Source organism: Brassica napus, chromosome A3, assembly GCF_020379485.1.
Source record: "Brassica napus cultivar Da-Ae chromosome A3, Da-Ae, whole genome shotgun sequence".
In the NCBI taxonomy this organism is placed as follows: domain Eukaryota; kingdom Viridiplantae; phylum Streptophyta; class Magnoliopsida; order Brassicales; family Brassicaceae; genus Brassica; species Brassica napus.
The window spans coordinates 18,987,170-19,000,666 of NC_063436.1; the positions used below are offsets into that span (position 1 = coordinate 18,987,170).

Consider the following 13,497-nt stretch of genomic DNA (forward strand, 5'->3'; position numbering starts at 1 on the left):
TTGAGATTAAAGATGAAATCAGGGTAAACCAGAACCGGCACAATTACAAAACCCACCAAAAACCCAAAGAGGATTGGCTCCAAAGAGAAACCAAACCCTTTTGCACTTCTTCATCTTCTTGTTCTCACCCCTACTGTCGCCGCCGTTAAGGATTAATTTTTTTTTCAGAGGCGGCGATGGCGGATCTTCTACCACCTCTTGCGGCGGCACAAATCGATGCGAAGACTAAAGTAGATGAGAAAGTTGATTACTCGAATCTCCCTTGCCCTGTTTCTTATGACGAACTCAACCGTGAAGCTATCAGTTTAGTGTTTCTTATTACCGATCTAGTTTTTCTTCTTAATATATTCTTTCTTGAGCTTATAGCTTTATTCAGTTCATGGATAGCTCAGACTGATCTGTGTGGCTTTACTGCATTGTATTGTCACGTCTTTAGGGATTTGGCTTCTGTTCTGTTTTTATTTGTAATGGCATGGTTGAGCTGCTACTGTTTGGTTTTTAATTGTTTTCTTTTTCTTTACATGAATCGTTTCAAGGTCCTACGAGATTTGTAAACAGTAGAAACGATATAGTATGACTGAAAGTTTTCAATTTCATTGGTTGCCACAAAGTTTGTCTTAGTGATTATTTTTCATTGTCTGCCTCAATGTTTGTTTTCATTGTCTCCTAATGGTTTCTTACTGTTCTTAGATCAGGTTTTGGTATGTGTAGTGAAGCCATATAGAGTTTGTTTTCAATTGGTTTCTAACTTGTTTGATTACTCTTTTGCAGTGTCTTTAAAGGCAGACACTTTTGAGGGTTTTCGCTTCGACTTTGCCAAGGGATTGAATCAAAAGTTTTCCCTTTGCCACAGGTAGTAAATATTATATTTACAGTTACTATTATTGGTAATAAGCTTACACTTGTTTGTTTTTTTTTTTTTTTTTTTGAAATAGTGTAATGATGGGACCAACGGAAGTTCCTTCTCAGTCACCTGACACGACGATCAAAATTCCAACAGCCCATTACGAGTTTGGTGCTAATTACTATGATCCAAAGGTACCAATTTTTGGGTAATTTCTTATCGCTATCAAGAAGTTATGAAAATGACAAAATATTTATATGCAGTTGATGCTTGTTGGAAGGGTGATGACTGATGGTAGAGTAAACGCAAGAGTGAAAGCTGATTTAACTGATAGGTTGATCTTAAAGGCGACTGGTCAGGTAACTGCTGCTGCTTGATAATCATCTATGGTGTATCTGGATATTACGTTCGTTCAGCTTTGTTGTTTACTTTCTTTTTACAGCTGACAAATGAGCCTCATATGTCGCATGCAATGTTCAACTTTGATTACATGGTGAGAAACTTCTCTCTATTTGAACATTTTTCGATTCTTTGTGATGCAACTTTGATGGCATTTGGTTCATATGAAGTTTTTCTTTTCGTTTCATGTTTGTGTAGGGATCAGACTACAGGGCCCAACTTCAACTTGGGAACGGTGCTCTAGTTGGAGCAACCTATATTCAGGTAAAGTGGGCTGTTGTTTGAACTTATTACTTACCTTCAATCACATTATTCATCTAGCTGTAACGCAGTTATAATGAGATATAAACTTTGAATCGTTCTAATCAACTTTTTTGTGGGCATGCTTGCTTAAGTTATTATGGCAATAAGAAAAGTTGTCTTTTATCCGTTATCAGTCTTGATCTGTTAACTTTTGGTATGGTGCATGTGAGAGATATTAAAGTCAATTGTAATTTTCATGAAATATTGGACAGAGTGTGACACCCCGTCTATCATTGGGTGGGGAAGTTTTTTGGGCTGGTGTGCCTCGGAAGTCTGGTATGGGTTACGCAGCAAGATACGAAACTGATAAAATGGTAAATCTTCTTCTTGTTAAGCTATTATTGGTGAATAACAACACTCTAACTGATTGTGTATATATCATACTTTCTTTACCAACAGGTTGCTACTGCGCAAGTTGCTAGCACTGGTACTATAGGTATGAACTATGTTCAGAAGATTTCCGAGAAGGTAATGTACCTTTTCTCATGAGCTCCCATCTCTATAGAGTTTAAAACATGACACCTTCATTTTTAATTTTATTATGATCAGGTTTCTCTAGCTACTGATTTCGCGTACAACTACTTGTCAAGAGATGTTGTGGCTAGTGTTGGGTATGACTACATTCTTAGACAGGTAACAATCACCATTTTTATGGAATTGTAAAGCAAGAAAAAACGCTTTTTTGTATCGACTCTTGATAATCTATTTGTGTTTGGTTTCAGTCACGTGTGCGGGGAAAGATTGATTCAAACGGTGTTGCATCCGCTCTCTTGGAAGAGAGATTGAGTATGGGACTCAACTTTATTCTATCTGCAGAGGTACATAGTGTCCTTGTTCTTGAACTGAGATATAGTATAACCGTTGAGTCTCCATTTTTAAAACTGTTGATTGTTTTTTTTCTTTTCTCCCTCACAGCTTGACCATAAGAAGAAGGACTACAAGTTTGGATTCGGTTTAACAGTCGGCTAATAAGCCTGGCTCTACCACACGCAGCGCTTTCATCAGTGCGGGGGGTTCAGTTAAAACTTATTGTATTTCCCATCAAGATTTCATTTAGGCTTTTTGGTCGGCAACGTTGGGAAATTAAAACAAAAACAAAAACAAAGGAAGGAAGTGTTGTGTTGTTATTTACGGTTTAGGTTTTGTCTCCATTAAGAAGACCCATTATATGAGTTTTTGGTGTTACTTTCTTTCTTTAGATCTTGTAACGTTGCCTGGAGGTTTGTATCATTTCCTCTCCGTACAAACTAAAAAATAATAATATTTTTTCCTTGTTTATTTAAATGAAGAAAAAGTTTGCGTTAGCTAACAATAGCAAGTAAACAAATTAAATTTGGAGCTGGATAATAATTTTAACGTAGTAAAATTTTTATCTATATTGTGGAAAATGTATTTTATGATTATTCTAAAAAAAACTAAATTTTAAATATTTTCTAGTGTGAAGCAAGAACTAGATGTCAAAAAAACCTTTTTTGATCTTCTAATCAATCAATTTATACGTCAAAAAAAACTTAATCTATGAATAATAAATAATACTATGGGCCGAGCAGTAGCTGTTGTTTATGTTATTTTCACGTGTAACTATAAATGGGCCGAAAGTCATGATAATGGGCCGAGCAAATTCAACATTATTACCTGTTATTACCATATCACTGTTGAAAATGTAATTACCAAATCAGCAAACACCTGTCGTCGTGACAGATTCCGAGAAAGACAAAACAAAAAACCCTATGAACAGTCTCTCCCTTCTTCTTCTTCCTTCCTCGGTACTCTCTCTCTCTTTACCTTCCTTCTTCTCCGATTCTCCTTCTTTGCAGAATTAACATCAATGTCTTGCATTGCAGGCTGATTCCATTTCTTAGACGCTCGAGTGCTGATTTCTAGTAGATCTCGTGATGGATTCTGCTATTGAGATTAGTTCAGGCAGTAGTAGCAGTAGTGGTAGTGATGACGAGGTATCTGAGCCCTCTAGAACCAGAAGCAATACCGCTTGGCTCTATGGTATACTCTCTGCTCAGTCTCTATCTCTCTCGGTTAGGTTAAATTTGCTAGCTTTAATAGAGTAATCAAACCTTAGTGCTCTGTTTCTTTCTTTGACTTGCAGGCAACAGTAGCTTCCCTCAAGCTAAAGCAGCACTTACTACTCTAGCTTCTGGCAGTGGTGGTACCCCATCTCAGCCAAGAGACTCAGGGAATGATAATGAGAAGCTGTCTTCTCAACAAGCTCAGAAAAGAACCCTCCCACCCTCTTTTAATCCCCCTCCTACTACTTCTTCAAGAAGTGGTAACAGTACTAGTCCAGCTCTAGGCAACATGAATACTACTCAAGCTTCTCGCAGTGATCCACCGAGTTATAAGCCAAGAGACTCTACAACATTTACAAGGAATGAGAATGTCGGTAACTCTAATGTCTCTGGTGTGGATGATAAGAAGCTGCCTGCTCAACAAGTTATGAAGAGAGCCCTTCCACCTTCTTTTAATGCCCCTCCTAATCCATCAAGAAACGTGGGGGATTATACTAGTCCAGCTGTAGGCAATAAGAATAGTTTTGGTGATGGTTACTACCGTGGAGCTCATGCTGAGATTGGAATCCAGCGTGGCGTGAATGGGGTTAGGATCTTGCCTCCATCTATGACGCATGGAGCATCTGCTTCTCCTTTGCAGTATGGTGGTCAAAGTGATCCAATTCACAGGGTTGTTGGGATTGTTGAAGACAGGAGTTCTGAGAACGATGAGAGGCTCATCTATCAAGCTGCACTACGGGTATTCATCCTCTAACTCAGTCTTCTCTTGTGCATGCTTTACAGTGTCCTGTCTTGATATGATTGCATTAGTGAGTGAATATGGAGCAATATATTTGGCTCATTTCTTTAGATTCATGGTGCATTATACATTTTATATGGTTTTTCTTTGATGTTTGTGTCAAACCATGCTGAATCTACTCAGTTTCAGACTGAAGTGTCCAAGTTAATAGTAGTTATACAGTGATCTGCATTACTCTTCATGTTTGAGAAAGAATGATTTTTTAGTTCACTGTGTATAGCAGCATTCATTTTCGTGGTACTTTATATATATGTTGGCAGCTTGGTGTTGTTCCATAATCAACCTGATATTAACCTTGCATGTTAAGTGCATTTTTTGTAACAAAGTGTGTTGATCCTGCAGGATTTGAATCAATCTAAGAACGAAATGGATCTAAGTCCTGGTACTCTTACAGTTTCTCTTATGAGGCATCAGGTATTATCATGTTTGCAATGTACCATTTAGTGGCCTTTAAATTTGGCTTCTGTACTAAATACTATTGCTTTCAGAAAATCGCATTGGCATGGATGTTTCAGAAGGAAACAAGTAGTTTGCACTGCTCGGGAGGGATATTAGGAGATGATCAGGTCACATATAATTAAATTTGTTTGCCCAATTCGGTTACATGGATTTTCCCCTGAAGCTATATAAGGTCTATTTTTGCAGGGACTTGGTAAGACAATCTCAACGATTGCTCTTATCTTGAAGCAAAAGTTTGAGTCACAAATAAAGTCTGAAATTTCAAGCAAGCTAGACGCTGAGATATTGGACCTGGATGCTGATGATGAGTCCGAAACTCCAAAGCATGAAAGTGATGTGAAACCAGAGGTCAAGGTTTCAAGCAACAGTGCTGGTGATAATGATGGGAATGGCAGTTCAGATAAGGGGAAAGCCAAAGTTCAAGGAGCGAGTACTTCGAAACGGGAGTTTAACAGAAAGAGGCCACCTGCTGGTACATTAATTGTTTGTCCAGCGAGTATTGTGAGGCAGTGGGCAAGAGAGCTCGATGAGAAGGTTTCTGATGAATCCAAACTTTCTGTTTTGATCTACCATGGTGGCTGTAGGACCAAAGATCCTGTTGAATTGGCGAGATATGATGTGGTTGTCACAACTTACGCCATTGTGACCAATGAAGTACCCAAAGAGTCATTGGTGGAGGATGATGAGGACGATGAAAATGATAACAAAGGTCTCGCTCCTGGCTTCTCCAAGAAGCGTAAAGCTGCAGTGAGTACCAGTAAGAAGAGTAAGAAAAGAGGTAGAAAAGGCATGGATGATTCTTCTTTTGATTCTGATTGTGGTGCTCTGTCGAGAGTTGGGTGGCTCAGAGTAGTTCTAGATGAAGCTCAGACGATCAAGAATCATAGAACACAAGTGGCAAGAGCCTGCTGCACTCTTCGAGCCAAAAGGAGGTGGTGTTTGTCTGGAACGCCGATACAAAATACAATTGATGATCTGTATAGCTACTTTAGATTCCTTAGGTACAATCCGTATGCTGTGTACAAGTCATTCTACCATACAATCAAGGTTCCAATTTCCAGAAATTCTCTTAATGGTTACAAGAAGCTTCAAGCTGTTCTAAGGGCTATAATGCTGCGCCGTACCAAAGGTACTCTCTATTCTTGTTTACTCTTCGTAGCTGTGACTGATTTGATTATTTATGCTGAGTATCTTCTGTTCTGATATACAGAAACATTGCTTGATGGGCAACCAATAATCAATCTACCTCCAAAGAAAATTAATTTGAGAAGGGTAGACTTTTCAGTGGAGGAGCGGTCTTTCTACAAGAAGCTTGAAGCAGATTCACAATCACAGTTCAAGGTTCTCCTATTTTTTCTCCTCCAGTGAAACAAACATTAAGTCGTACATGTGTCTGATTAGATGATATTTCATATTTTCTGCAGGCGTATGCTGCTGCAGGAACTTTGAGCCAAAACTACGCAAATATTCTTCTGATGCTTTTGCGTCTACGCCAAGCTTGTGACCACCCACAACTTGTGAAGGGATATAACTCAGATCCTGTTGGAAAAGAATCAAGAGAAGCAGTTAAAAGACTCCCTAGGGAGGCTCGAATCAGTTTGCTCAAACGTTTAGAGTCATCATCTGCCATCTGCAACATCTGTAATGTAAGTGCATATTCTTAATAGCGTGTTCTCAGGCTCAGTATTCTCTAGTTGTTAGGCTAGTTCTGACGATATCTACTCTTATAATATTCTGTCGTCTGTTTATCTGCAGGATCCACCAGAAAACCCTGTTATTTCGCTGTGTGGCCATGTATTTTGCTATCAGTGTGTTTCAGAACATATCAATGGGGATGAGAACGTGTGCCCTGTTCGAAGATGCAGAGAAGACTTTGGGCGTGATGTTGTTTTCTCCAAATCCGCCCTTAGAAGTTCTACCACTAATGATTTAGGCTCTAGTTCTTCACAGCACAAATCTTTTTCTCAAAAAAGCGAGTTTAGCTCATCAAAAATCAAAGCTGTCCTAGATATTCTGCAGTCGCTTTCCAAACAAGGCAGACGAAACACAGGTCGAAGGCCTTCTTCCTCACTGCCACATGAAGATGATGATGATGACGACGTTACTATTGTAGAGCCAACGACTCTTCACTCGTCTTCACCTAGCCAGGGGCCAATAAAGACGATAGTGTTCTCTCAGTGGACTGGTATGCTTGACTTGGTTGAGCATAGTTTTATTGAAAATGGTATAGAGTTCAGAAGATTAGATGGTACAATGAGTCTATTAGCAAGAGACAGGGCTGTAAAAGAATTCAGCAAAGATCCAGATGTGAGTGATGTGCATATCTTAGATACATTTTTCAAAATACTTTTAAAATGTTCCTTAAGCTCTCCTAACAGTGAAAAGTCTATAAACAGGTAGAGGTGATGCTGATGTCGCTAAAAGCTGGAAACCTTGGGTTGAATATGGTAGCAGCATGTCATGTTATACTTTTGGATCTTTGGTGGAATCCAACAACCGAAGATCAAGCGGTTGATCGTGCACATCGTATTGGACAAACTCGGCCAGTTAGTGTAACTCGTGTCACTATAAAAGATACCATTGAGGATAAGATTTTGTCTCTTCAGGTATTTGATGTCCCTTAGTTTCCTCCTCATTCTATATTTATAGTAGTCCAGCATTATCATTGTCTTTTTTTTTTATTTATCAGGAAGAGAAAAGGAAAATGGTTGCATCTGCATTTGGTGAAGAACATGGTGGAAGCTCTGCAACTAAACTGACAGTAGATGATCTCAAATATCTTTTTATGCCGTAGACCAACTGGTTATAATGGCTACTTGAAATAGGTTGCATAGTACTATTAATATTGGAGATTATGCCCAGCGTTTTTTTGATCAAGAAGAAACCCTCTAAGCTGCTTTTGTAACTGAAACTTCGATGCTGTGGCTCTCCTTAGGATTTCGTGTTTTTGGTTTTGTGAGACTTGTAGCTAGAGTCTAGGTCTTTTGTGTTTCGGAGATGCATTGACTGGGAAGCATGCCATTATGTAAATAACTAAATCGTTTCATGGTATATATACCTCGTAGAAGTTTTAACGGTAAAACTAAAGGATCAGCTGATCTTATTTTTCTTCTGAGCATAACAGTTTGTTATGTATAATTGGCTCTGTTATAGCGTTGCCATACCAAGCATTCTTTACAGCTTGGACGTCTGTTTTGGATACACACCTGTTGTGCATCTTTGTATTGTGCTAAGTTCTTCAGCAATTTAAGATGAAGTTAAAGAGATACTCTGTATGTACATATGCTTGTTCTTTGATGGTGCTTTGTTTGAAGCTGATGAGGATTGTTTCCTCAAAGTATTTGACTCGACCAGCCTAGTTACACCTTACTCGCTGCTATTTTTTGGTTTGATGTCTACGTTTGTGTATGGTTTTATAACTGCAATACACGTTGCAGTTTAGAGTAAGGTATGTATATGATGAGAAAATGCAGAACGTCTTTCTATCTCCGGTGGTAGGTGCTCTGCCCTTAAAGGGTGTTTTGGAGCAAATAAATGCAGAACCTCATGACAGTTTAGAAAAATCTCTGAGGGTTTTAGGTGGGATATTAGGAAAGGAGCCAATGTTAATAAATGACTGATTAGTGACAGATATACAAATGATGAGTGGAAACTGCAAAGAAAGTGAAAGTTCGCTTCTGTGTAAGAAGCAGCTTTAAGTTTCAAGATGATGAATCATTAGTGACATGCAGTGGTGGTGGAACCTTTTGTTGATTAAACGCCCTATGAAGGAGACAACCAACATAGAAGACTATGGGACCTCTTTTATTTATGACATTTCTGCCCTTTAGTCATTACTCATTTCTCTTTTCCATTGTCGTCGGGTAATGCTCTATGCACATGTCATATCTGGTTTTTGTTTTCCCAAGTTACAGGGCGAAAAGATTTGCCTTGTGTTTGTTGAATTTTCAAGGTATCACGGTAAGTCTCATTAGAAAAATGTCAGATAATAAAAGAAGAGAGGAAAAATTGTTCTGACATTTATCGTAAATATTATATATATATATATATATATATATATAATCAATGACGATAAAACTATTTTAAAACACAAATTTGAATATTTCGACTGAGGTCATACAAAGTACCAAAAAATTAGGCATGATAAATCAAAGCACTCAAGAGAGAAGTAAGTTATGAATGCTGAGTTACAAGTAAGAAGTTGTCCTATAACTGCTTCCATCTCATTTAACCCTAAATAGTCTTACAAGAACTTGTGGTTTCGCAGACTGAATATGTTGGCTAATGTCTTCGTCGGTTCTGGACTAATGATTGCTTTAACAGAAGAGACTTATATAAATCATACAGAGCTTCTAAGGTAATGAAGAACATATTGTCAGAGAATCGCCTTCTTAACGCATTACCGACTCTTTTACAAAGGAACGGCCGGCCGAGCTGCAAAACCACAAATATTAAGCATTGGTGGAACACAGAAAATTTGAAAAGTGTAAAAGAGTGAGTTGGTTTTACTCACGAATACTCGAGGTGGATGTTCATGAACCTCCGGTTCTCTTTACTTTGAGAAAGTGTAACGGAACCTTCAATGACTTGGTCTTGCTCTACGTCTACTGGGTCATATAAATATACAATCGTCTGTCCAAAAAAGTGGTTCAAAACCAAATGGGTCACAAAGTGTAAGCTACTTTTTTTTAATAAGAGACAGACATCAAGTTTATAGTATCACTGATCTTCTTAATATACGACCAACTCCTTCTGATCTTAACCAATTTAGATGATTTAAAGAAAAGTAAAACTGGCAAAAATGGGAAATATATACAGAAAGATGGTCTTACTTGCTGCCAATGCGTTGGAGGAGCCTCGGGAGAGGTGGACAACACGAATGCATCACTCGGATTACTCCGCTTCTTGTGATTACCTTCTCTAGAAGGACTCACTGATGAAGAACCACTAGCAACACTTGTTGCACTAGTAGTCTTGGCAGGCGAAGAGGCCGGTTCGCTGAACTCAACGTCAAACCAAAATCCAAAACCATGCATAGGAGCTGCAACAAGAAAGGAAAAAGCCTCAGCGCAGAAAGGAAACAAGACACAAAACGCATATACATTTGATAAAAGGAAAAGTGAATATACCTCTCATCATTGACTTGAATTTATAACTTGCAATAACGGAGTCTAGCTCTTGGATTTTTACTGTTTGACAGTCTATATGTTTAACCTGCATGATACACGCTCTGTGTGAAATAGAGCGGGTGGTCTGGTCTTTGATCATTTACTTAGTAAGAAAATAGATATTCACACAGAAGCAGAGTTCACATAGCTGAGAGCTCAAAGAGATTGGAGGTAACAAGCACTCAGAGAACAAGGAAATACCACTTCTGGCCATGTTAGAACGTTCTCGCCTGATATGGACTCCACACTAGGTTCTTCAAATGCACACTGTTTAGCTAACTGCATCATTGCAGACACTGCAAACAACATCAAACATCATTAGTGAAAACCTTACTTCAAGGTACTTCTTTTTCCCTTTACAAAACTTGACTAGTAATCTGATTCTAGAGTACAAGTTCCCCAACGTGAAGGTGAGTGAGAAGCAGACATTTCAATTGACCCTTATGATCAAAGCCATAAATGCTATCACGATAACCTAATTTTATCAATCTGATCTGTCTAGGAATGCAAAACTCTCTGCCTATCATGCTGTGTAATATGGCAAGCTTATCATACATCACATCCACATTTAATTGAGAAATCATTACTCAGTACACCAATCAAATTTAACGTATTGATTGTCCCAGAGTTCAAGTTGATATAATACTTACTATCAATTCCATAAACGTTGCGCCAAAAATCAATGCTATGACTGTATCTGTCAGGGTGTGAAACAGGTGCCATGTACAACTGTCAACAGAAAGTAAATAAAAACATATGAAATGTTGCCTTCTTTTCCAAAAGTCATTAGACTACACTGTGATATAATATTTGAAGGGATCATAATCATACTGTTGCATGTGATGGGAGAATTAAACCTCCAGGCTTCAACCAGCGATCTCTAGCTGTAATAACACTTCCCAGCATACTCTACATGAACATAATATGTGAATGAGAGACCAGGGAAAATTAAGGAAAAATAATAATTCGGTAGGGTATCATTTGGACATCAACATACAAAATTATACATACAAGATTCCAAGATCAGGAAATAACCTCATACAAGAGCATGTAACCCATCCACTCTGAAATTATCACATCAACCTCCTCGTCGATTTCAACATCCTGCAGAACATTACTACAGAATGAAGGTTTGCATACAAACCAATCCCTCAATAGCGGTATAGATGTATAGACAAGCCGAAGATCTCTGGTTACATTCATATATTTCGCACCTTTCTGGATAAATGTATAATGACACCAATTTATCTTTTTGCAACTTATATAGACATCAACCCTAAGCAATGTCTATTATAGCATGGCAGGACGAACTCCGGATTTATAACAGATAAGATTTTACCTCCACTCTTCCATGCAAAACAATGACCTTGTCAGATAAACCGTTGGCTTTTACAACTTCATTTGCCTGGTGATATTACGAAAAAAGGTTGAATCCATTAGTGCGACCCAAGAAAGCATTTCAATTCTGATAGGGAGCAAAAACAAACGAAAATGATATGCAGAGCTAAAACACAAGACTCGTAGTAAATTCTATGTTAGGTAGAATTTAGATCAACTTCACAGAGCCCAATATTTCAGAAACAGTCTCAAGATTTCTTTCTTCATCTGATTGATGTCAAAGGTGATACAATCCATGAAGCAGTGATTATATTTAGTTTTAACTAAAAAAAAATGTCTGGGATAGGGTCAGCTAAACTGTGAAAACTTCAAGAGAGTAAGACATACTATCATCACACCATAAACATACTCCCACTAAAGGCAACATGCAACAAATTATATCCAAGAACTTCTTTCCTATTCCAAGTTCAAATTTTAACATATGAGAACATGTTTTTGATGAAATTACATAATCCCAAAACCAATTCAAGTGGAACTTTTTCAAGCCATTCAAATTTAATCTAAAGATGCAGAGAATAGAGGCGAAAGAAAGAGACATCATTTATGCCCAAGTTACTTGGTAAAAGGAAACATCTGGAGTAATACCTGGACTGCAATATCACTTGCATCTACAGCATATACCTGTAAGAAAATTTAATTATGCAAGAAACACATTACAGTCAGCAGACACATAGAAACAAACTTAGTATCAATATATAAATGCTACATTCTTCACAATGTTCAATAATAAAGTAGTGCCTACGCATAACGCATACCCGTTTAGCACCGGCTTGAGCACAGAAGATTGAAAGGATGCCTGTTCCACAGCCAACGTCCACCACAACCTGTTAAAGGAAATCAATGCAGCTCTGAAATCAGTTTGAGTAATTTTTATTCAGTATCATTTGCGAAGATGAAAAAAAAAGAGCATCGTTCTGAAATAACAGAAACAAGAGAGCGAGAGAGTAGTATTACCTTGCCTTGGATGAAGCTCTGATGCTGCATTATAGCTTCCTTATAAGTTTCCGTCCTAGCCCGATCCTGTAATCAACCAAATAACATTCAACAACCGAATAAGAGAGAGATCCGACTATAGAGAGAGAAATTAAAAAAAAAAAATGAATGCTTTAAGAAGATGAAGAGACCTAATTTTTTCATACATCTGAACAAAAATGTCAGCGACATTTGAAGTTGTCTTTTTTGAGCCAAACATACCCAAAACCAAAGAGAATTCAATTCTAACTTTCAATTCCAAGCTCTGGCAGTTAAGGAAGAAGCGAAAGAAAGTACCTTGATCATCTCTTCGTGAATCCCGACGTGAGCGTAGGAATGGAAATAGGCAACGTCGAAGTCGGTGCAAGGCGGAGGAGATTTCTGAGTCTCCAGGTCGGAAACCCTAACCCCATTGGTGAGACCGCCTCTAGGGTCGTGAGCTCCACCGCGAGTGCTGCGTCTTTTAGCTCGGCCAAAAGAGCTGAGGCCGGGGAGTTGCTTCTCTTCTACCCGTTCGAGCTCGCCGTGGAAACCGTTGCTGTAATCGCCGCCAGATTGCATATTTTGGTTAAACCCAGACAAAATACACCTTCTCTGACGCTTGACGACGACTGTTTGTTGTAATACTCTAGTAAACCAAGGATCCTCCTCTTTTCTAATTTTAATCTTACATTTAGTTTTTATTTTTATTTATTTGCATTTTAATCCCCTTTGTCCTTCATTTCATTAGCTTTTTAAATTAAAGGGTCTATAATATATAGGAATATAATAAGAACAAATCTCCAAAATAGCACATTTCTAAGTTTATATCACAAAAATAGCATTCAAAAACTAAAATGACCAAAATAATATTTTATCTTTTGAAAAATTTAAATATTTTTATTTTTCAAAATTTGAAATCTTATCCCCAAAACCTCACTTCTCAACTCTAAACCCTAAAACCTAAACTCTAAATCCTAAATTCTAAACCCTAAATCCCACCCCTTGAGTGCTATTTTTGTGACTTTTAGCCTTGAGTGCTAGTTTGGGAACAAAAACTTGATTTAGTGCTATTTTGGTATTTTTCTCAATATAATAAAAACAGAAACATTATTCATGATTAGGTTTGGGGGGGAAAAGTTGATGACAAAA

The 13,497-nt window shown here is 37.9% G+C and overlaps 3 protein-coding genes across 3 annotated transcripts; 2 read left to right on the plus strand and 1 right to left on the minus strand.

Moving 5' to 3' along the window:
• The first annotated feature begins 37 nt into the window (after nt 1–37).
• Nucleotides 38–2,850, plus strand: LOC106389299 (mitochondrial import receptor subunit TOM40-1). The gene is made up of 11 exons (XM_013829511.3): nt 38–303; nt 772–853; nt 936–1,038; nt 1,108–1,203; nt 1,287–1,337; nt 1,442–1,507; nt 1,759–1,860; nt 1,946–2,014; nt 2,096–2,179; nt 2,269–2,364; nt 2,462–2,850. The coding sequence occupies exons 1-11, from the start codon at nt 177–179 to the stop codon at nt 2,513–2,515; spliced, it is 930 nt and encodes a 309-aa protein (XP_013684965.1). The 5' UTR covers nt 38–176; the 3' UTR covers nt 2,516–2,850.
• A 351-nt stretch (nt 2,851–3,201) lies between these two features.
• LOC106389298 (helicase-like transcription factor CHR27) lies at nt 3,202–7,910 on the plus strand. The gene is made up of 11 exons (XM_013829508.3): nt 3,202–3,312; nt 3,391–3,547; nt 3,651–4,309; nt 4,712–4,783; nt 4,858–4,935; nt 5,015–5,957; nt 6,039–6,169; nt 6,253–6,474; nt 6,584–7,135; nt 7,225–7,434; nt 7,518–7,910. Exons 2-11 carry the CDS (start codon nt 3,442–3,444, stop codon nt 7,620–7,622), a joined length of 3,078 nt encoding a protein of 1,025 aa, XP_013684962.2. The 5' UTR covers nt 3,202–3,312; nt 3,391–3,441; the 3' UTR covers nt 7,623–7,910.
• A 984-nt stretch (nt 7,911–8,894) lies between these two features.
• On the minus strand, nt 8,895–13,034 carry LOC106389297 (probable protein arginine N-methyltransferase 6). Its single transcript, XM_013829506.3, has 13 exons — nt 12,664–13,034; nt 12,349–12,414; nt 12,150–12,218; nt 11,980–12,015; nt 11,336–11,401; nt 11,032–11,100; nt 10,828–10,905; nt 10,647–10,725; nt 10,198–10,292; nt 9,958–10,042; nt 9,661–9,869; nt 9,342–9,460; nt 8,895–9,262 (listed from the first exon to the last, which is right to left on the minus strand). Exons 1-13 carry the CDS (start codon nt 12,925–12,927, stop codon nt 9,220–9,222), a joined length of 1,278 nt encoding a protein of 425 aa, XP_013684960.1. The 5' UTR covers nt 12,928–13,034; the 3' UTR covers nt 8,895–9,219.
• Between the last annotated feature and the right edge of the window lie 463 nt (nt 13,035–13,497).